Source organism: Doryrhamphus excisus, chromosome 21 (assembly GCF_030265055.1).
Source record: "Doryrhamphus excisus isolate RoL2022-K1 chromosome 21, RoL_Dexc_1.0, whole genome shotgun sequence".
NCBI classification, from domain to species: Eukaryota; Metazoa; Chordata; class Actinopteri; order Syngnathiformes; family Syngnathidae; genus Doryrhamphus; species Doryrhamphus excisus.
This window is the reverse complement of record NC_080486.1, coordinates 13,983,588-14,004,885: the sequence shown is the minus strand read 5'-3', so window position 1 is coordinate 14,004,885 and position 21,298 is coordinate 13,983,588. Positions and strand designations below refer to the sequence as shown.

The 21,298-nt window shown below is 45.4% G+C and overlaps 1 protein-coding gene across 6 annotated transcripts in view; it reads left to right on the top strand.

The window, feature by feature from the left end:
- LOC131109074 (uncharacterized) overlaps positions 1 to 21,298 on the top strand; it is a 128,752-nt gene that overhangs the window by 28,368 nt on the left and 79,086 nt on the right. For 2 of the 6 annotated variants that reach the window (XM_058060645.1, XM_058060647.1), the window contains exons 3-5: positions 6,040 to 6,099; positions 6,192 to 6,209; positions 6,447 to 6,545. In XM_058060645.1, coding sequence (XP_057916628.1) covers positions 6,040 to 6,099; positions 6,192 to 6,209; positions 6,447 to 6,475 — 107 coding nt within the window. In that variant the 3' untranslated portion in view covers positions 6,476 to 6,545. Of the gene's footprint in view, positions 1 to 1,209; positions 3,939 to 6,039; positions 6,100 to 6,191; positions 6,210 to 6,446; positions 7,224 to 21,298 lie in introns of those variants that run through there. The other 4 variants (XM_058060644.1, XM_058060646.1, XM_058060642.1 and 1 more) reach the window with 4 other exon arrangements.

Genomic DNA, 21,298 nt, shown 5'->3' with positions numbered 1-21,298 from the left:
AAGAGTAGACACCAAGGGTAGGTACCGAGGGTAGGTACCAAGGGTAGGTACCAAGGGTAGACACCAAGTGTAGGTACCAAGTGTAGGTACCAAGGGTAGGTACCAGGGATAAACACCAAGGGTAGGTACCAAGGGTAGGTACCAAGTGTAGGTACCAAGGGTAAGGTACCAGTGATGACATTAAACAACAGTGGGTCTCACAGGGCACCCTTGAAGAGTGGTGGTGTCATGTGACACAACACCCAACCCAGTCACTGCAGGAAAAGACATGTTTATTTAATGTTGTGAGTGTGGGTGTTTTTTATGCATTTATTGCTTGAAATAAAAAAATATAAAAGGTGAATTAGTGCATGTTGAACACAGGAAGTGAACAAATGTATTAGCAATTGACACAGAGACACGGGGGGGGGGGGGGGGGGGTAGGTTGAAATCAACTATTATTCTTCCTACTCCTTGTCAGGCGTGGAATTGTGAATTGTAAGATGATGCAAACTGCTTGCATGGTGAAAATAAACAAGATAACAAGAACATGTGTTTGCTTTCTATTTTAGAGCATCACGGACTGTCATGGACATTCCCGTTCCAATAGGTGAGCTTTGGATGTTTGTTTTTCATTGAAGCTGCAGGCTTCCCGGAGCACCGACTTGTCCATCAGCAACCGTGCGACCCCGCCGCCCTCGGCACAGAATGGCCGCCACGTCACGGCTGCCCTCGCCCCTGTGCCGCCGCTTGCCTCTCTCCGCCACGAGCAGATGTCGCTCGGGCCTCCTAGCAACGGCTCCAGCTGCTTCACGACGAGCCAGACTAATGCCGCCTCACGCCAGACCCAACAGCACCTTATTCACAGCCACCGATGGTGTCACGCAAACATGCACGGAGTCGGCACGCAACGCTCCACACGCTAGCAGGAGCATCTGCTGGGTATTTGACGTTGATCCTCGTTGTGCGACGACAAGTGCCAGCAGGTATTAGCCACTTCACACCGTTTGCAGGTGCATCGCTTGGAAAATGTCACGTCTCTGTCCCGACATTTGCACCGTATGTCACAAGAGTTTTGTGATGATTCAACTTCTTATGGAATTGAACGTGGGTCACTCCTTCACTTGCTCTGGCATGAGGACGGATGTGCTGCATGGCTAATTTGATTTCATTTCAGCCTTTTTCATCTGATGCTAGCCGAGTGGATTGGATGGCAATCTAAAACGAAAAACCTGAAAAGACGTAGATGTGTCTTCAACGGACTTTAAGGGATTTATTTCAATGCTTTTATTCTTGGACTTTTTTCAAGTTTTTATTGTGTAGTTCCAGATGACTTTCCCTGGAAGAAGAGTCTGTTCGTGGTGTCCACAGCTCATGTCGAGTACATCCTGGGGGGCTCGCTTTTCATGACAAGTCATTTGGCGACGTCATGTTAACAAAATGCATCAGATTGCGACTGGCATCAATATTCCAAACTCGTCTTCCACGGCAGGGAAGCTGAGCTGCCGGCAGCCGTGGGCGGCCTTGTTGTTTTCAGGGACGGAAACAGCCTGAAAGACACGAGACAACAACGTGTCACAAGGTTTCGTGGGCTTTATGTTCTATTTATTGTCTAGTTATCGTCTATTCATCGTCTATTCATCGTCTATTCATCGTCTATTCATCGTCTATCGTCATCTATTCATCGTCTATCGCCATCGATAATGGAATAACGGTCGTTCCAAGGCTCCATGTCAGCCGCACCTCATTCCGGCCAGCCAGTCCATCAGATTAGAGGTGTTAGCATCATTTTCCAATGACTTCCTTCAGTCATTAGGGAGCCACAATAATTGTTGAACCTTCATTGCTTTGATTGCTGGTGTGGAGTGGATCAATGGCGACGGGACACGGGGCATCAATACCTGTCATGGTGTCACCAAGCCTTCCAAAGACATGACGAGTCACAAGTTGACTGCGGAGTAATTTTTAATGAGCATGGAGCCTGATGGATCGCTTGTAGAAAGCAATCATTTATTCTCTTCCTGGACTTTTCCACCAGGACGATGATCGGATGGGAATGTCATAGACGCCCGTGGCCCATTTCCATCACACATCTGATGAAGGCCTGAGAAGGGTGGTGGAGGCTTTGGACTAGGATGGTTCCCCTTGGCGTCTGGTAGTATTTAAAAGCACCTGAAACGAGCAGGAGATATTCTAGCTGACTGTGGGTTATTGATACCGTTGATACAGCAAAATAATAATTATTAAGGAAAATGGGAGAAACAGGGACAACATTCCTGATGTTTGCTGGGCTCACCAGATGGATGAACAGATGTGTTTATAATGTGTGGTACAGCAGTCCCTCTTTTATTGCCATAATTGGTAATAATAATAATTCAAGACCAGAAGTGAAGTTCCACAAAGCAGGCTTCCTTATTTGTAAATGGGATACTTCCCCACCGCCTGATATGGCTAATATTATTAGAGCCCTGTAGACATGAAATAACACCCCTACAGTCACCTGTACCCTCCCATTATGCAGTATAGTAGACATAATATGAGAAAATAATACATAAGACCATGTTTGTGTGTGTTGCTGGAAATGTTCAGCCTGGCAGTAGGAATGTTTTTGCAGAATATTGTACCTTTTGTGGAATAATTCAAACCTGTTGCTTTGGCAATCAGGTCTTGTGCTCCGTGTTGATGCCATTACTGACACCTAGTGACCATTTACAGGTCCAATGTCCCCTGCTGGTCAGCGTTGGAATGGCAAGCCTCGCTGCTGGTGCAGTATAATGTGTTTGTGGCACCAGCTGTATCAGTGGCGGTCCAAATATATCAGTGGCGGTCCGCCCCTAATGAATGAATAGATGTGAAACGGTGCAGTAATCTTTGCATGGCGAGGCGGCGTCGTGCAGCGGCTGCTACTCAATATGGATGTCATTGTGTAGAAGTACATTAAGAGTACTACAAGTACTACTAGCGCATTTACAGCCAATGAGGATCGCACGAAGATGACATCAGCAGCATCGACCTGTTTACGGGCTCCCGGTGATGACGGCCTTTTGCCAGAGATGTCAAGCCAAGTTATTTTCCGTCAAAGGCGGGATGACGGCACGGGTCGGTCCACGCTGATAATGGCCGCTCCACCACGCTGTCGGCACACAAACAAGAGACCCGCCGCCCCGCCGCGAGTGATGCCGGTAATCAAGCTAGCAGCGGGTCAGACAGACAGCAATCAAGCCACGGACCCGGCCTCACTCAGCACGGCCTCCTGTATCGGGGGCGGCCCGGCGACCCCCACCGAGGCCCATCTGCTCTGCATTTCATCTCAAAGTGCCTTAACTGGCTATCTGCCTGCTCGCCGCCCTGCGGGGGCGGGGGCTCGGGTGGGGGGCGGCTTCTGAGGATTGGACCTACATTTGCTTTAGACTTTCTGCAGTGTTGGTTGTGCTTGGTGCGACCGACGCCCATTTTAGTGCTGGCGTTTTAGTCTCTCAATAAATAACAATCACAATGGCCGTCCCTGTCACTTATACAGATGCAGTACAGATAAAGTACAGATATAGTACAGATATAGATACATCTATAGTATCTCTATCTTTATTGGAAAGTGTTTCATTTACAACCAAAGACTATCAAATGAAAATGACGCTATAGGTTATTCACCACATTTGGCAAATAATGATCAAATAGAAAGAGAATATAGTCAAACATACGGTATAGTAAGATGTACTTCATAAAGAAATAACAAAACCAAAACTAAGAGTACTGTAGCTAAAGATGGGTAATCAGAAGGGAAGAAAAAATCAGGGGAAAACACAAAGTCGGAGTAGTTAGATGGAACGGAAAGGACCGCCAATCCCCCCTATGACTTTGGTGATCTTGGTACAGTCCTCTAACCTGGCCCGCACGAGCAAGCCCCGCCCACTAATCTCAGTCGGCGCTTTCAAACTGGCAACAGCTGCACGTCCACGCAGGTAAAAACAAGCCAAAAAGGTCAAATAAACATGTCGTTTGTCCATGAATAGTCATGATATGTATATTAATTTAGCGGTGACTAATGGATAGATGTGAACGGGTGCTGATTGTGACCACATTTCTTCGGAAGTTTAACGCCACGGACTTGAATGTAGGGTTTAAGGCTGAGAGTCCATCCGACAGCGTGACTTTAAATCACTTAGTTTCATACCCAATTCACGTATACGCCAAATATGATGGAGCCGAAGTCTGGGCCGAGTTCATACGGGAAAATAGTATCTTTGGTCCCCGTGGCTTTAACATTAACACTAAAGCTGTGATGGACCCACTCACCTTTGCAAGTACTACAAAATATACTATCATGACTTACACTGGGGAAATCTCTCTTAAAGGGGAGTAGCCAGAGTCGCCATTTACATGTTGTTGTTATCAAAAAGTCCAAGGAGGACAATCAAGTGTCATGTTTGTCATGTGTAGCAACATCAAGCACTAATGGAATACCTGGCCAGATATCATCACTCATATTTGGGAAGGTCACTTTTTAGCACCGTTTGTGTATAGCTACAGTGGGCATATTATGTTTACAATCAAGGCATCCATACTGGGAATAGGACACCAATGCAAACATATATCATATCAAATAAACATATTTCACAACATCTGATTTGAGTGAAGTTTCCTCTGCTGATAGTTATTATGGTCCTTCATGGCCTAGATCAGAGGTAGGGAACCTATGGCTCGGGAGCCAGGTAGGGCTCTTTTGATGACTGTATCTGGCTCTCAAGCATTTACTACAATAAAAATGTATTTTTGCTAACATTTTAAAGTAAACATCACAGAAATCACTGTTAAAAATAATATTAAAAATCAAAACTTTCTTATGCATTTTTATTCCATCTATTTTCTACTGCAATATGGCCGACCATATCCAGCTTTCTTGATGATATTTTCCAGGTCAAACACCAAAACTTGATTATTACTGGGTAATGCGGTAGTCTACCTCGGTCATTGAGATGTCAAAAAAAACATGTAAATGTAAACTTTCCTCCTTTAGTCAAATAGTCACCTAGCTAAAGCTGCAGAACCAAGCCTTTTGACGAAGATGGCCAAAAGAATGAAATATACTGAATACGGTTCAAAACTATGCAGCCGCAGAAGTTGCATTAATGGCAGCAAGTATTTGATTTATTATTGGACACTGCGCTGCTCACGAAAGTATGCTGACCACACCCCATTGGCGTGGGGTAGTGTGCCTGGTCTACGTAATTAGAGCCCATTATATCTAAAACTGTTGGTCTTACATACAAATGCACACATTTTATTGCATTCAATGTTTAAAAAATGTATATGGCTCTCACAGATACACATTTTAAAATATCATGGCTCTCTTAGCCAAAAAGGTTCCCGACCCCTGGCCTAGATGCTGTTTCTCTTATCCCGAAGCTCCCATCCATCAGTTGGAAAGTTGGATTTAACATGTGAAGCCCCCCCATGAAGCTGCCCTACGAGTCCATGTGGTCCTACACAAAGTAAATGTGATAGGATGTCCTACCTAAGAAACATGAACCTGAACACGTGATATCCTATGAAAACAATCCATTTCTAAAGACGCCCCGCCCCCTCTTACACTACAAATGTCAGATGTTAGCGTCGCTAAAATGCGGGTTTTGTATTCCTGTAATCCTATTTCAGGGCAAACAGCAGTTGAGTGTGCCAACAAATATATACGGTATATTTATATAGCATTTGAGTGTGCTAGCATGCTAGCACGTTGTGGTGCAGCGCTGCCTCCCGTTGACTTTTTGGTTGCTTTTTCACGCCACTCAAAAACAACAAAGTCAAGTCTCGGGTGACATGCTTAATCCGAGGCTCGGAGCCTTTAGCTTTTTAGCTAGCAGCCCCGACACCTTGACTTAGCTTTTGAAATGTCCGCAGAGAAGACTTGAATGTCTTCCGCTGCCGAGCACGCGCCACACGGAATTATCAGATCCAGAACTTCAAAGGCGGTGCTCTCACCCGAAATAAATGAATCAACAGAAAAATGCGAGAAGCTAATGTTTAGATCTGAAATCAATCTGCTGTCTTTCATTCCGTTCACAGTGCAGACCCCCGCCTCGGCGCTGCGCCTCATTAAGATGTGGCTGGTGAGACAGAGACAAGGTTTGTGGGTTTTTGGAGACGCTCAAACATCATTGATATTTTTCTCTGCTTTCTACACGCCGTATGTTTGATACTCTCTCTCCTCTCTGCAGCATCTCAATGTGCAAACGGTATGGCGGGATGCTTGACACTTGACTTGGACCATGCTAATCAGAAGAAGAATAATGCTAATGCTAATGCTGCTGTGTAGACATCAATACATTCATAATGACCCCGCCTCAAGGCCCAATCTCCACAATCCAAAGGCCCTTTTTTATTATTTTAACATTACTTACTATTTCCTAGAGTCAGCTGAAAGGAAGCGCCGGATGCCGGGTATAAATCCCATTTACCTTCTGTGATTTAAGGTGGCGAGCGAGCGGAACGCCAGAGGTGAGAACCGGCGGAGGAGAAGCCCAACACCAGCATGGCGTCGTCCTTCATCCCACGCAAGAAGACGAAAGCGAGTGAGTTCATTAAACTGCTTATTGTCCGACAGAAAAGAGAAGTTAGTCTCAAAGCGAGGAGTAGATTGCGTGTCAGCCCCAAAGATACCACGCGTCTTTCATCATTGTTACGCACGCCGCTGAAAAACGGAGGCAAGTGAAATCGTTTTTGCCGGGGCGCTGACAGAAGCTTCATGACTGTCTTCTTGCCGGGAGATTTATTACCTATTGCAAATTTGTCCGTACCAGATATTGTTCTATTCAACTTTTTACAGTGCGCAAATGTAACATGGTGAAAGCTGAGTTGGGACCAAAATATTTGCCGGCTGCTGCAATTTATCTGATCTGATTTTCGATTAGAACCCAAAGAATAAAACCATTGACACGAATATTGTACAACTTTTAGCCTCACCTGAGATCAACCCTCTTACATAGAGCACAATAGTCAGTTACAGGGACAATGAAAATCTTCCTAAGTAGCAGCATTGAAGATAAAAAGCTCGTAATCGACCAATCGCTGCACTTTGGATATCCAAACACATTTGTTTCATATTAATAAATGGAATATTTTTGCCTTGAAAGCATAGAAAACCCGTGTGTGACTTTCTAGACAGCATTTAACAGTATTAGAGCCCTGTACACCTGAAGTAACATCCCTATAGTCACCTTTACTCTCCTATTGTTGTCTCTTTTGCTCAAGATGGCCTCCAGCTAGTAAGCGGTATGCCTCAAAATATATTCATATTTAATATATATTAAATATAAAATGTATGAAATATATATTTATCTTTCTCAACTTAAGAAGCCAAACAGTAACCACTTCCACACAGGATGTGAGGGTAGTTTATTCATGCCATGGCTGATGTCGTGATTTCATGCTGTGTTCAGGTAATGTTGTGTAAGCTAATGGCTCATCCATATTGTATTGACTATATTATACTATATCATATGTATATTACTATATTGAGGCTGGAATACTCTGAAACTGAGTATCTCTGCTCAGTTGACAACTGGACCTAAACTGTCAACGACTTCACTGTCAAGTTCTTTTACAAATACGTTGCGTTCGCGTCATGTCTTGTCATTGTACTGACTTAGCGTACCGTAAAGTCTTGTCTCATCTTGTTCTCGTACAGCCACTTGTGTATCATCTGGCCTCGTGATGCCCGACTCAGCACGTTTGTTGTGCTTTATTGGTGTACTTTGCGTCGTGTTTTGGGAAAGCCTGTACGCTTGACAGGTGGAATATCGCCACTTGTCCCTCAGGACGCGCTTTGGAAAGAGCAAGAGAGATTTGATATGCAAATAATGTCGACCCCTCGGTCTCGGTTTGAGCAGCCATCTGTTAGCACGCCGCAGCGCTGGGCGACACACACAGGGGTCGTCCTGCTTTCCGTGCTCACGCTAGGACCTGATGTCCAAACGGGATGCTTCATACGTGCAGCTGACGTATCGCTAATCGTTTTGTTTTTGCTCACCGTGCACGCCGTACACTTCCTGCAACGTCTCGTATTCTTCTATGGTCTCCCCCCTGATTGATCTGTCGCTGTTATCTCGTTCCCCTGACATGCACGCTGCCTTCTGCGTAATGTCAAGCAAGCCATGTGGAAGTGTTGAATCGTAGGTGCGCTGACGTCTGGTGTGCATTGTTTACACAATTAGCATGTTTTGTCTAGCTGCAAAAGAGCAGCCTGACCTTTTGTTGACGGTGGCACACGGTAATATTTGCAGCCAGCTGGCATTAATAATCAATTCAGTCAAACAGGCCAACGCTTGGAGGGTCTACTCCCAGTATTTTATCTGCTGATCCCAGACCGGGGAAACCAGTGCTGCCTACCTGGTGGGGGCTGCTATACAATCCTCTTATTCATCCGCAGGAATTTTCTGATTTTCAGTCGTAATATTCCCTCCAAAGGACGTTTTTCCCACCTAAAATACATCTCATTCTCCATACGTTGTGGGTCATATGTGCTAATAAATACATAGGTAAAATTAAAGGTAGTATACATGTACTACATACATGTACCACAACATTTGCATCTTTCTCTTTTTATGCTTCATGGATATCTGTTGTTTTTTTCTTCGTCAGTGACTCTTTTAGCTTTTAGCATTAGCCTAATGACCAGGCTAAAGGCTACATCCTGACTCTGAGGTCTTAAAACCCCTTCCAAAATGTCCCGTTGGCAGGATGACTGGTCTTGTTATGACATGGGATGGTGGTCTGGGGGTGTGGTCACGCGTATAGCCTATTTCTCCACTCTTAGCCGCTACCTTGTCTACAGCAATGGCGTAAAAGAAGCAGCGTTGCCATGAAGCTACGAGTGCCAAAGCAGCGTTTAACCGCTAGCTTTTACGACGTATGCAGCCATCGTATTTTCATCAAAGGCAATTCGATCAAGTGTTTTTCTCACTGCGGCTTCAGCTTGGATTGTGGCAGCTGTTCAACTCCGATGGGGGGGCTTTGGGGGTGCAGGAACACAGTGTAGTTAGGGTTATTACATTGTGTGTGCAACATGGTGTAAGGTGTATTTAAGGTGTGTCCGTGTGTTAGTACCTGCAGCTTGTACACAAGTGCAGCCCTTCCATGTAGCATTTTTTTCTCTTTAAATTGAGTGGGCGGGGCTTACGGTACATTCAGGTGGTATTCAGGTGTATTCAGAGGAGCAGCAAGTTCTGCCCGGCCTGATTGCCTCACACTTTGTGCTTGAGGTTATTTGTTTCCTCAAGTTGTGCCGTGCGGTGAAAGTGTAGCAGATCCACACATCAGTGGCTAAATTGATCGTGCGAGACGAACACGAATTGCACAAAATGAAACGTGTTCCTCTCGGCTCGGCTTATGCCCCATATTTTCCGTGCTGTGAATGGTAGAAATAATGACTTCCTAATTGGTATGCCTTTTCTTGCCCCTCTCTGTAGGAATGTTGATTGGTGGGGCGCAGAGAGCCAGTACGCCGCCTCTGCCTTATTAAAAGTCTGCTGTGGGCTGGGTATCGCTATCTGGCGTACAGAGGGCGTAAAAAGAACAAGCCACCATGTTAGATTGCCTGTGCCAATGGTAAATATCAGGTGTATAATTAGCTTCCCTGTCGCCGCGTGCCTCTTTTGTTATGTAAAGTGGTCGCGCATCCCTGAGAGAGGCTCCCACGTTGCTTCCCCAAACAGCATTCCACCCTCCGCGCACGTCCCGACCACGTCCTGATCCTCAGCGGCATGAAAGCCGAAGCCAAGCTTCACGATAAAACAAACGGACAAGCTAATCTCTGCCTTGTTGAATACCGGAGAGCTCCTGAGAACGCATTTAAATACGCCTCCCCACCTTCATCAGTTACACTTTAATTAAACCGTAGGAGCGCTCTCCTACCGGAAAAGGAATCGCTAATGAGCAATTATGTGCAGCAGAGAATAGAACCGTGCATCTTAATGGAGGCAAAAATGTATTTCTTCACCGAGGATCTTCACTGAAGGAACCTCGTCGTCCTCCAACATCAATATCTGGTTTCTTGGAGTCAACAACAGATTGGAGTCCAATCTACAAACATGAGATTGTGAAATCTCAATCTGCTGATATGCTGGTGTTGCTAGAGCAGTGGTCCTGTACGCCTTCAGACGTCATGTAGCCCCCACCCCTGCAGGGGTTTTGGAATTTAGCCCATCCGCAATCTTGTGAGACGTGAACACACGTCCTTCTCCTTTCTGTGCGTGGTTAGGATTCCGAAACGGCTAAAAAGAGGCAGGTGATTGATGCCGGCTATTAAAGCGCCTCCAACCAAGATGTTGCTATCCTTGCTGTGAGCATGGACTAATAGGTACGCTAATGTAACGTTGCAGTATTGTTGGCTGCATGGATGTCACATAGCAACAATGTGAAGGGAGGCTACACCTCGCCTCCGCAACCAAAGACTGCTCCAATATGTAGCCTTACCTTTTGGCTAGTGGCCTGAGGCTTTAGGAGCAGGTCTGGGGAAGCTAGTGGCTAGCCAGCTAGTCTCTAGCCAGCTGTGTTGTGGCTCGGTGTCGCTATGCCAGTAACGTAGTTCTTGGTCGGAACGATCTTAATATACATCATTATGGAAATGGAGTGTCATTAGCGCTTTTTTGGAGTTTTTTTTCCGGAGGCTTTATAGGCGGAATAAGTGTGTTTTTATATCTTTAGAACACACAGAAAGAGATGTTTATATCTCGCATAAGGATTGTGGTTGATGGGCGAAATAGCAACAAAAGCACTTCCTTTAAGCCACAATAAAGCATGATAAGCACACAATAAAACATCTTACTCTGAAGGGAATCTTTATTCATTAAACCTTCTGTTCATCCAACAGCAACCTGTGGACCAGGGGTGGGCAAACTTTTTGACTCGCGGGCCGCATTGATTTAACAAAATTGTCGGGAAGGGGGGGGGGGGTGGTATATAGTATTTTACACGTAACAGTCAATTTTTACACCTATATTTTTACACATATTTTACATGTAAAAGTGTCATGCAATCTGCTATATGTGAACTTTGAAATCATTTATTTGATGTGAAGTGTATTAGAAATTAAATGTATTATTATTATTGTTATTATTATTATTATTATTAGAATTACTATTGTTCTTATTATTAGTTATAGTAATGTTATTATCATTATATTATATAATATAATATATTATAATTATTATTTATATTATTATATAATATATTATTATTATATAGTATTAATAATAATAACAATAATATTGTTTATTATTATTTTTTAATAATAATAATATTATTACTATTATTATATTTATATTATTAACAACAATATTAATATAATAATAGTAATATTATTATTAACAACAACATTATTATTGTTATTATTATTATTATTTTTACTATTGTGCTTGTGTTCCTTTTTCCAGGAGCATTTTGTAAACAACAGACCACATCAAATAACGAAATTGATAAAGCAGCTACCTCAACCATCAAAAAGTTGGCCCAAGCCACGATGCCAGGTTGCATGTTGAGTTTAAATAAAATACTTTGGAAAGAACAGGCGGGCCATATTGAAACACTTGGCGGGCCGGATGTGGCCCCCGGGCCGTAGTTTGCCCACCCCTGCTCTGGACTGTTCCCTCCACCGTTGGAACTCGGGTGTTGGCCACTCATGTCACGCCTTTGAAAAGATGCATTCACTTACCCCTGTGAAAACGTGGGTACCCAGACAGTAGCTGGCTGAGATGAGACGATGGGAAACATGAACGGCTTCATGACCAAACCCTGGTCCATCTTCCACGTTTAGAGTGCTTTGTTCAGATGTTTACTCGGAGTGCTCTACATACTTCCTGGCTGACTCGGTGTCCCGGCCAATTAGTCCATCAGCGTTGCAGTCGTCACGCTCCCTGAAGAGCGTGTGATATTTTTAAAGGAAACATTCGGGGCTGTCGTGATGATTCAAGCGGTGGCCGTGCTAAGGATGCTCAGTGCGTGATTCATCTCTTCTTTGAAATGTTTCTGACAGGACACTTGCCATCTGCTGCAAAAATACCAGGCATAATAGCGTTTGCCGGGATGCTTTGATGTAGAAGGAAATAAAGTCCGCTCCAAGTCGTGTTGGACTGGGTGACAGGGACCGCTTGCCTCCCTGAATGACAGTCAACCTTGTTGCATTCTGTCCGCCGCTGCAAACTGCAACTGCGGCGGCATCCATATTCATGACGGCGTCGGTCCAAATGATCATCATTGCCTTCGTCAAGGCAAACCTTGTGATACAATCAAGCTTTAGAAATGCAAAGTGAAGGTTGGCGTCATTGATGAATGTACATTTGTGGGAGATGATCTGTTTTCATGTTGAATGCGCTACCCCGCTGTTAAATGTGCATGGTTTCTACCAAGGTTTCTCCATTTTCTGGTCATTATGGCGGTTTGATTGCCATGAAGGCTGAGCACCTGAGGAGGCCCAGTTGGCCTTGTCCTCGTTATTTATCATTCATTTCTGGAGTTCTATGTTTATGTGCTAACTGAGTCAATGGCAAAGTAGATTTTGATTGATTTGTTGACGGAGGACCATATTGTCTTCAGTCACTGTCAACAGATGCGATTGAAGTCAGCACAGGTCTCAAATTGGCAATGTTCCCCCACATCCCAAGAAGACACTTGTCGTTGGCATTTATTCATGTTGCCAGACGTCCAGACAGCCAGTACTGTCCTCTTTGCTTCCTCTGGCTGAGAGGAGTTGCTCCTGCAGCCAGCCCCGACGCTGGAGTTTATGAGGGAATGGCTGCATGTGTTGTCTCTATTACTTATTCACCACTTTGTTTGGATACACCACCGCAGATTCACACAGGAACCATGCATTAGCAATGTAGTAGATAGGCTGAGTCTGGCCCAGCGCCTGCAGGAAATGGAATGTCTCCATTTAGAATCCATCTCTGGTATTTTGGGAAGTTCATCACCCGTATGCAGCCTGTGGCCCTGCAGCGCTGCCGCCACCAACATGAGCCCAGGGAGAAGGAGTGATGGGAGCCATGGAAGGGGAGATATGACACCGCCAATGTTTGCTCTCCTTGACCCACAAAATATAATGACATTTAGAATTTTCCGTTTTGGGCTTTCCGATAGGGTGGCCGATAATCTGCTTTGGCACTGCGGATGCAATTTAGCGACGGTCCAATCCTCCAATTGGAATTCACCTATCTTTGTGTCTGCGGCATGGAAAAGTGTGCGCCTTGGTTGTAACCTCGGCTGAGGTATTTCTACCGCTGCAAGGCTTTTTCTCAAAGGGTGTTCAGTAATTAGAAAGACATCATGGTGGCAGCCATATAAGTTCTTGAACTGTTCTTGACAGGCTCCATGCTAAGACCACAGTGTTGGAGATGAGTGTCCTCATCTTTGGGCCATTTGGACACCACCGTGAGAAGAATGCCTCACATCTTGGTGGCCACAGAGAACTTTCTTTGGCCATTCAGCACATCTCGCTTGATGAGCCCCCCCGTATCTTTTACCGGAGTAGCATCTCCTCTTGTCGATAAAGGATGAATACTAAACATTCGCCCAACTTCTTCAAGCTTTGATTCTTTTTGTAAATTGACACAAAAGATGTGAATAAGGGGAAGCGAAAGTAAAGCACCGTCCTCTCCGCCTTTGTCAGGGAGGAACATCAGTGAGTCCCTAATGGTTGGCGTTCCTCATGAAAGCATTTATTTACTCTACGCTTGAAGTTGACTTGTGATCACAGATTCACTGAAGGCGGCCACATTAACCGTGCACTGCTGTTTACCCCCCCCCCCCGCTCCTCCACACAGATCCTCTCCCCTCCCCACGAACCCCCGGCCCGATGCGCTTTCAAGCCCCTGTGGCATTCTTCTACTCAGCTGATGAAAGAGATTGCTTGGGTCTTGCACTAATGAATTGGCATTATTATTAAATGATGTTTATAAATGATGACCCAGTTTGCTCTGGATGAATGGTGCACAAGCCTAAAACACACATCATCAATTAGGAGCTCAGCTATTTGTGGAGCTCACAGCTCTGGAGTTGGCGAGGCTCCATTTGCAGCTCAATAGCACCACCTTGCGGCCAGCATTGGAAGCCAGTTGTGCTTTGGAGGCAGGAGCGATCAAACGTTCAAATGATGACTTCTTTTCATCAGTCACTGCTCTGAGAAATGTTTTGACTAATGTTTATGACAACATTTTGAAATAAAGTTGGCCAAAGAGGCGTGAGGCAGTTCCGTCCTTGGCCGCCAGGGGGCGTAGCGGCATCAGGCAGCCTCGCTGATCAAATGCTCCTTAAATGTAGCTTTGTTGTTCGTGAGGTTGACCGCATCTTCACTCCTTCTTTTGAAGGCAAACGTTCCTGAGAAAACTTGAACTCCGCTTTACTGTCAAACGCTCTTGTTTTCCCTCCTCCCTTTCAAGTGTGGATTTGGAACCTGCACAAGTGTGTTGTTCTTGAACGCTCACAAAGCACTCAAGTGGCGTCTCATGGCAGAATTCATTTCAACATCCAGTCAATTTGGCCTACCGTGGACCATCATTAACACACACACACACACACACACACACACACACACACACACACACACACACACACACACACACACACACAGATATTAAAGCATGCCTGCTGGCGCCGGATGAGTGTTGCTAAGTACGTGTGCCAAACTACTCCTTAGTTTAGACAGCTGTGTTGACTCTTAGGGTGTTTGTTTGGGGGGTGCACACCGTAAGATGGCAGCATGGACGTAACGGTGCCCCCTCGGGCCCCACGCCGGAAAGAAAATGCTTAACCAGTATGTTGTAAAGCACTCCAAAAGCCGGCTTGCCAGAGTGGAAACTTTGATTTGCAATTATTTTGTCAACTGATATGACTGTGCGAGGAGTTTTCCCTGGATTTAGGCCCCGGCCGCTTTGTGCAGACTGAGAGAAGGGATTGGATGCGGTCCACCGCCGCTGTTCACTGACCAGATGCGCGTCCCACGCTGTAGACAGCCTGAGAGATCCCGCCATGATGACTACATGGCGTTCACACCTAATTTCCACCCACCTGCAGCGGAATGTGTCTTGATAACGGCTGAGTCATGCTATCAGTGCCGGCTGATGAGTAACACTTAGCAAGAGATGTGCTGTGGGACGATGGCTCTAAACCAGGGGTGCTCACACTTTTTCTGCATGCGAGCTACTTTTAAAATGAGTCAAAATGATGTACCCACTACAAAAATGCAAAACATGTATTTATTTTCAAATGTATTGAGGATTATTTGTACGTACAATGTATGTTGATGTACCTTACATAACCAAATGAGCCAATATTGCAAAACACACATAATTAACTATTAACATTTTTTGTAATTACCTGAGTTTACTTTGATGACTTGCACTGAATTGAACCAGCCAGGGATGCATAGTCCGGACAGTAGCTGCTGATAGCCAGCCTCAAGCACACTTCCAAATGTTTATCAGTCATGGATAATATCCGTATCACAATATCCGTATAATATTCCATATCCGTATGGAAGTGATATGTTTTTTGCCTTTTTACTTGGTCCAGTTTTTGCCTTTTTACTTGGTCCAGCTCCTTCACTCATTTTAGTGACCATAAACTTTAGCGAGGGCTAAAAATCTCGCAATTCGCCGACTAGCTTAGCACTTTGCATCGTTGTTTACGCATGAGCGGTGACCTAAAGGTCAAAATTCAGTTGTCATATGATTGGTTGTCCTGCATGTCAATCAAGTAACGGGGATGGATGATAGGCTGACATCGTAAGTTCTGCTGCACTTAGAGACGTTGTTTGATTTGATTGGTCGCCCGAAGGGCAACATTCAGTTGTCATCTGAATGGCTGCCCTGTATATCAATCAAGTGACGGCATTGATGCTGGGATGATATTTTTGTAATGTCACGCCGCGATCGACCAGCGATCGACCAGTACCACCTCCGCGATCGACCCGTAGCTCGCGATCGACTTAATGAGCACCCCTGCTCTAAACGCTTCCAATGCTAGAAGACTGCCGTCCTCCATTCCATCACTGGGGGATGGCAGCAGCGCTTCATCACCTCACAGTTGAAACATCACGTTGGCACCCAGCTTAATGTGCCATCCACACTGGGACATCATGAAAGGGGGGGGCATTACAGTGCATTATTTGTGTAACAAGCAGGAAAATACCCAAATACCCAAATCATTGCCTGGTGGTGTTTTAGTGCTACTTAGCGTCCCACCGTCTCCGCTAGCTGCCAGCTTCCTCATGCAGGACGTGCAGGCTTCCTTTTGCAGATAGATTTCATCCGTCCAGACTTTTGAGGAGGAGGAGGCAACCTGTGGGTTTTTGGGTGGGGGGTGACATTCCACATCCACTGGCTGACAGGAAATGATGTCAGCCCTGCCCAGACTGCCGTGAGTCATTGTTATGTTCATGCTTTCATATTGGCCTCCATCTGGGAGAATGGCCACCGTTTCCTTTGTGGGAAAGATGCAGTTTGGCCTGTGAACGAGGAATGGACCCGAGCCTAAACTTGCTGGTCCACGGATCCTTTAACCCTCACAGCGTGGGTGGCCAAAATGTTGGATGTGCGGCCTAAATTGATTGACGGAATATTTGATACTCGTTTAATCTTACTCTCACAGTCCACCTGAAAGGATTTCTTATTTCATCTGTAAAAGTCGTACAATCTGCTCTATGTGCTTATGTCCCTTTTTCAAGAACATAAGGAAATTTGATGGTTTTGGTCCAGAATCAAACACCTGGAATGAGCATGAATACAGAATGCATGATGTACAATCTGAACTATGAAGAATCCAACATTGCCAGTGCAGAGGGGGGGTCAGTTGCCTGTTGACTTGTGTTTGTTGGGCGCCACGGGTGACGTCGTCGTCTGGATCGCTGGATGTGGAAGGCGACCTCAACCATCAACCCACATCAAACCATGGTCTCAGTTTGACTCACTCTGCTTACTTGCAAGTATTGTTGCCAAAAGATCGGATGTGGCCCCCGGGCCGTAGTTTGCCCACCCCCGCTTCACAGCTTGCAAAATGGAAACGTGTGTAATGCGTGCAATGTAGCCCACGTTGAGGGATGATTGCTCATTTCTCATTTTTCTCTGAAAGTTTCAAGACAATTAGAAAGAATTGTTAATGTGAATAAACCACATGGGAAGCACCGAGTCTTATGTCAGTCAAAACAGCTACGTAGCGTTCGTTAGACATGCCGTTTGAGTATTAGCCCGGTTAGCATCTGCCATCAAACACTAGCGACAACAAGACATAAAAACGATGATGCAAAGGACAAAGCAGCCAAGTCAAGGCAACATGTTCATGGTGAAATAACGGTAGAGCAGGCGGAAGTGGAGAAAGCACGCATTCCTGTGGTGGAGTCCAAACATGTGTCTGGGTAACCTTTGTTTCAGCTGGAGGCATTTCTCCTGCTGACATCTTTAGTTTATTTATCCAAATCACAATAATAAAGATGCAATTGTATGTTCACCACTTCATCTTTGCCAGCCAATCAGGAGGGGGGCTTCATGTCAGCTGACTGTCATATGACATCCACAAAGTGACGTGAAGTTTATGGACTCCAACAAGTGAAGAGTGCGAGTGCAAATGATAGGAAGTTGTTTATGAATAGTCGGCACACGTAGGCAAACGTGCCAGCCGCAAACTGACCTCAGTTATTTCAGCCGCGTGACTGAATCCAATTAGTGCCTGGAAAGGCTTTCGAACTGCAGGTATTTGGCGTGTTGGTTAATTAGAAATGCCACGCTGGGCACGTAGCGAAATCTGCTTTTCGAGATGGATTTCTGGTTTAGTCTCATCTAAAGTGTCATTGGTCTCAGGGTCGTGGGGCAGCTGTAGCGTTGCCAGTATTTGCATGTTTGAGTGGCGTGTCCAAGATGTACGCTTAGCAAGGTTTTGTCCAAATGAAGCCACATTTCCCAAAGTGGAAGCATGTGTGAGACAGCAGCTCCCGTTCCCCTCATTAAATGAAATCATGTTGAGGAATCTGCTCACGTAGATAAGTTGAAATGTTCTTAGTATTTTTACCTTTTAATTGGAAGCGTGAGAAGCGTGGGCGGTGAAGAAGGCAAAGAAGGGAGAATGATGGAGTTGGAGTTGCCGGCCAGTCTGAGACTTTGCATTCCTGGGAGGTGGCTGCTTGAGGGATTCCTCGTGTTCCCCGTGCTCGCTAACCTCTGATTGTGGGAGGAAGTGAGGATGAGCGTGGGGGTGGTCCTAAATGACCACTCGGCTTTGGCACTGTACTCTGCGCTTGTTCCCATTCCGACCTTCCGAGGCGACGTGTGGGCCCACGGGGCGACCAGACGCAGGCCACCTTTTACAGCGTATATACAAGACATAAGCAAGGTAATTGCAGGTCTCTGCCGCACCAGGCTTTATGGACCGGCCCAGTGCAGCCATTTTGTGATATGAAGAACGGCCGTTCCAGTTTCACCCAAGGGAAATGTCCAAATGTACTAAAGGTTTAACTACCTGCCAGTTATTGCTTTCAGCTTCAACAACACCTTGTAGGCATCATTCCAGTTGGGGGCCGGGGGGGTTTGGAGAGACAGCTAGCGTTTTGTCATTAAGAGTACAATCCACTTAATTCAGAAAGTTTTGTTCATTCATATACACAACTTTTTATCTGGTGTGTAACAAATACAGTAATATGTTTGGAAACCGGAACCGGCTGGTAGTCCTGCCACTTGCCATCAGTGAAGAATCTTTCCTTCGCCTCGGCCTGTCAAGTCCAACTAAAGCAGATTCATGGCAGGATGACCAGCACCGCAAAATCCTGCGTGGATGACTTTCTTCAGCAGAGGAATCCCACAAGAAGTTCTGCATTGGTGGATCTTTTAAGTGGGAGCCAGAGAGGAGGATCAGAGTGGATCAGCGCTGGTTTTTTTGTCACGATGGCTTGTGGTCACCACATCGCCAGGCCGCTGCTGTTGTGATGTTTGTTTGGGCCGGTCAGAGGGCATGCGGTTCAACGAGATGTCTTAACGTTCTTTCTGAGAACGGGACGGGCCTGCAGAAGCAGCGCGAACATCAGCCAGACAAGCAGAGCCTGAAATTACAACGTAGCGAGGAACAAACAGCTCCTCAGACAGAGACCACTGCTTTTCTGCGCCAGGGCGTTTGGCTCACAGGCGACTGCAACTGATTACGTGGCACAAGCCGGGATGTGTACTTGGCTGAACCCGCCATGCATCCATGTATTGAAGTGGTCAGGTCTTTGCATCGTGTGTGGTTAAAATGTTCATTGACCTCATTGACCTCCGTTGGCCAAAGGATTCGGGTTGAAATCAGCTCAAATGAACTTGTCCAACAGAAAAATATTCACATCCTCTTTCTTGTTGTTTAACCCTTGTATTATGTTACGGGTCAATTTGACCCGTTTCAGTTTTTGTGTTAATGACCCCAGATGAGGAAAAGTCACAAAATTTCATGAAGAAAAAGAAAGGATAACCAGTACTTTGGTCAACACAAAAACTGAAACGGGTCAAATTGACCCGTAACATAATACAAGGTTAGCTAGCATGGTTTGTTAACAAATCAGTTTTTGTGTTAATGACCCTAGATGAGGAAAAGTCACAAAATTTCATGAAGAAACAGAAAGGATAACCAGTACTTTGGTCAACACAAAAACTGAAACGGGTCAAATTGACCCGTAACATAATACAAGGGTTAACAAATCATGCTAGTTAACCTTGTATTATGTTACGGGTCAATTTGACCCGTTTCAGTTTTTGGGTTAATGACCCTAGATGAGGAAAAGTCACAAAATTTCATGAAGAAAAAGAAAGGATAACCAGTACTTTGGTCAACACAAAAACTGAAACGGGTCAAATTGACCCGTAACATAATACAAGGGTTAAAAGCCCCCCCACCACCAATGGTGTCATTTCTTTTCAGTCACGCTTAGAAGCCCGGATCTTCTGATGTCATTGTGTCTGGCGTGTGCCGACTTTCCGATGAATCGTGGTTTAGCTCAAGCGGTGGTTGACTGGAAAAGCGAATTCTTTCTAGCACAGCCTTAGATCTATCTGGTAGTTTTCCATTTGCTCCTCATGCAGTTTGTACGGATATACAAGTCAGATATTAACCTTGAAATCTTCGTCATACTCAGCATGCCTTTGGAAGACTTCTTGACATAGATTTCATGATGCTTGGAGACCAAAACGGGGGGCCTCTTGGGTTATCTAGTCCTGTTTCTGTGCCCCACACAGAGACCCTTGGACCAGAACTGCCAACACGGCTATTTTTCACCAGCAAACAAAACAGACTGAAGGATTATTCAAAGGGACCCCAGAATAGCTCGCAAAGGCTTGTATTTTTCTCTGCTTGCTATAAACGGAGGTTGTGTGGCTTTGGAGGGCTCCCCGTGTCCCATTCATCTTCCTTCATAAATCAGTATCTGTCTGGCGGGTGGAGCTGCTGCTGATTCTTTACAAGGCGCTGTGTAATTTGACTAAGTAGTACTTGCACTTCGTACTCATGCTCAACAGTCTGCCTCATAAAAAGTGTGCGCATGAAATAAGCTATAATTGATATTGTAGACTGTGATTTAGCACTTAGCATCTCTTCAGGCAGGTAGTATTATGGGGCCATTATCATCACGACTGTTTTAGTCTGCATGTAGAACATTTTACCCATCAGAACCAGAGCAGAACTGAAGGAGCCACCTGCTTTAGCCCGGCACGGTGCACTGTATTCAAGCGCGTGCTCCGAGCAGCCATTGTGCTTCCAACGCAGGAGAACCGGAGCATAGAACGGGAGGAGCGGCCCGGCCCAGCTGAGTTAGATTTGGGGGTTGAAGGCAAGACGTTCAAGCTGTCGGTGTTAAATAAACATCACTTTCACAATGTTTACACAGATGTTTCACTCGCAATTGCACCGCGTGCAGACCTGCACACACTCGCCCCCGACCGCCCACCCGCCCTCTTTTTCCAGCCTTACCTACAACAGGTCACCTGTGTTCCTAGCTGGCTTTGTTTGGAATCAGCATGAGATATAGATATGAGATATAGATCTATAACTCCTAGCTTTGCAGGAAGTTGGACTGTAATGCTGATATGAATCTATCATGTCCGTACGCTATGGACACTGTGGTCCATTTAAAGTAGTTTACTATAAGGTGACTGTAGAGTTGGTGCATTCGTGACGTGAGTGGTTTGGACAGTAATGCCCGAATGCCGTGGGAATCCTGGCATCGTCATGTATACTTTATTTCATCTTTTGTTTAGTTAGGACCACAGTGTTTTCCAGAAATCACCAGCCGTCACCGGGCAGCCTGTAGTTAGTGGTGTCCTTAAAT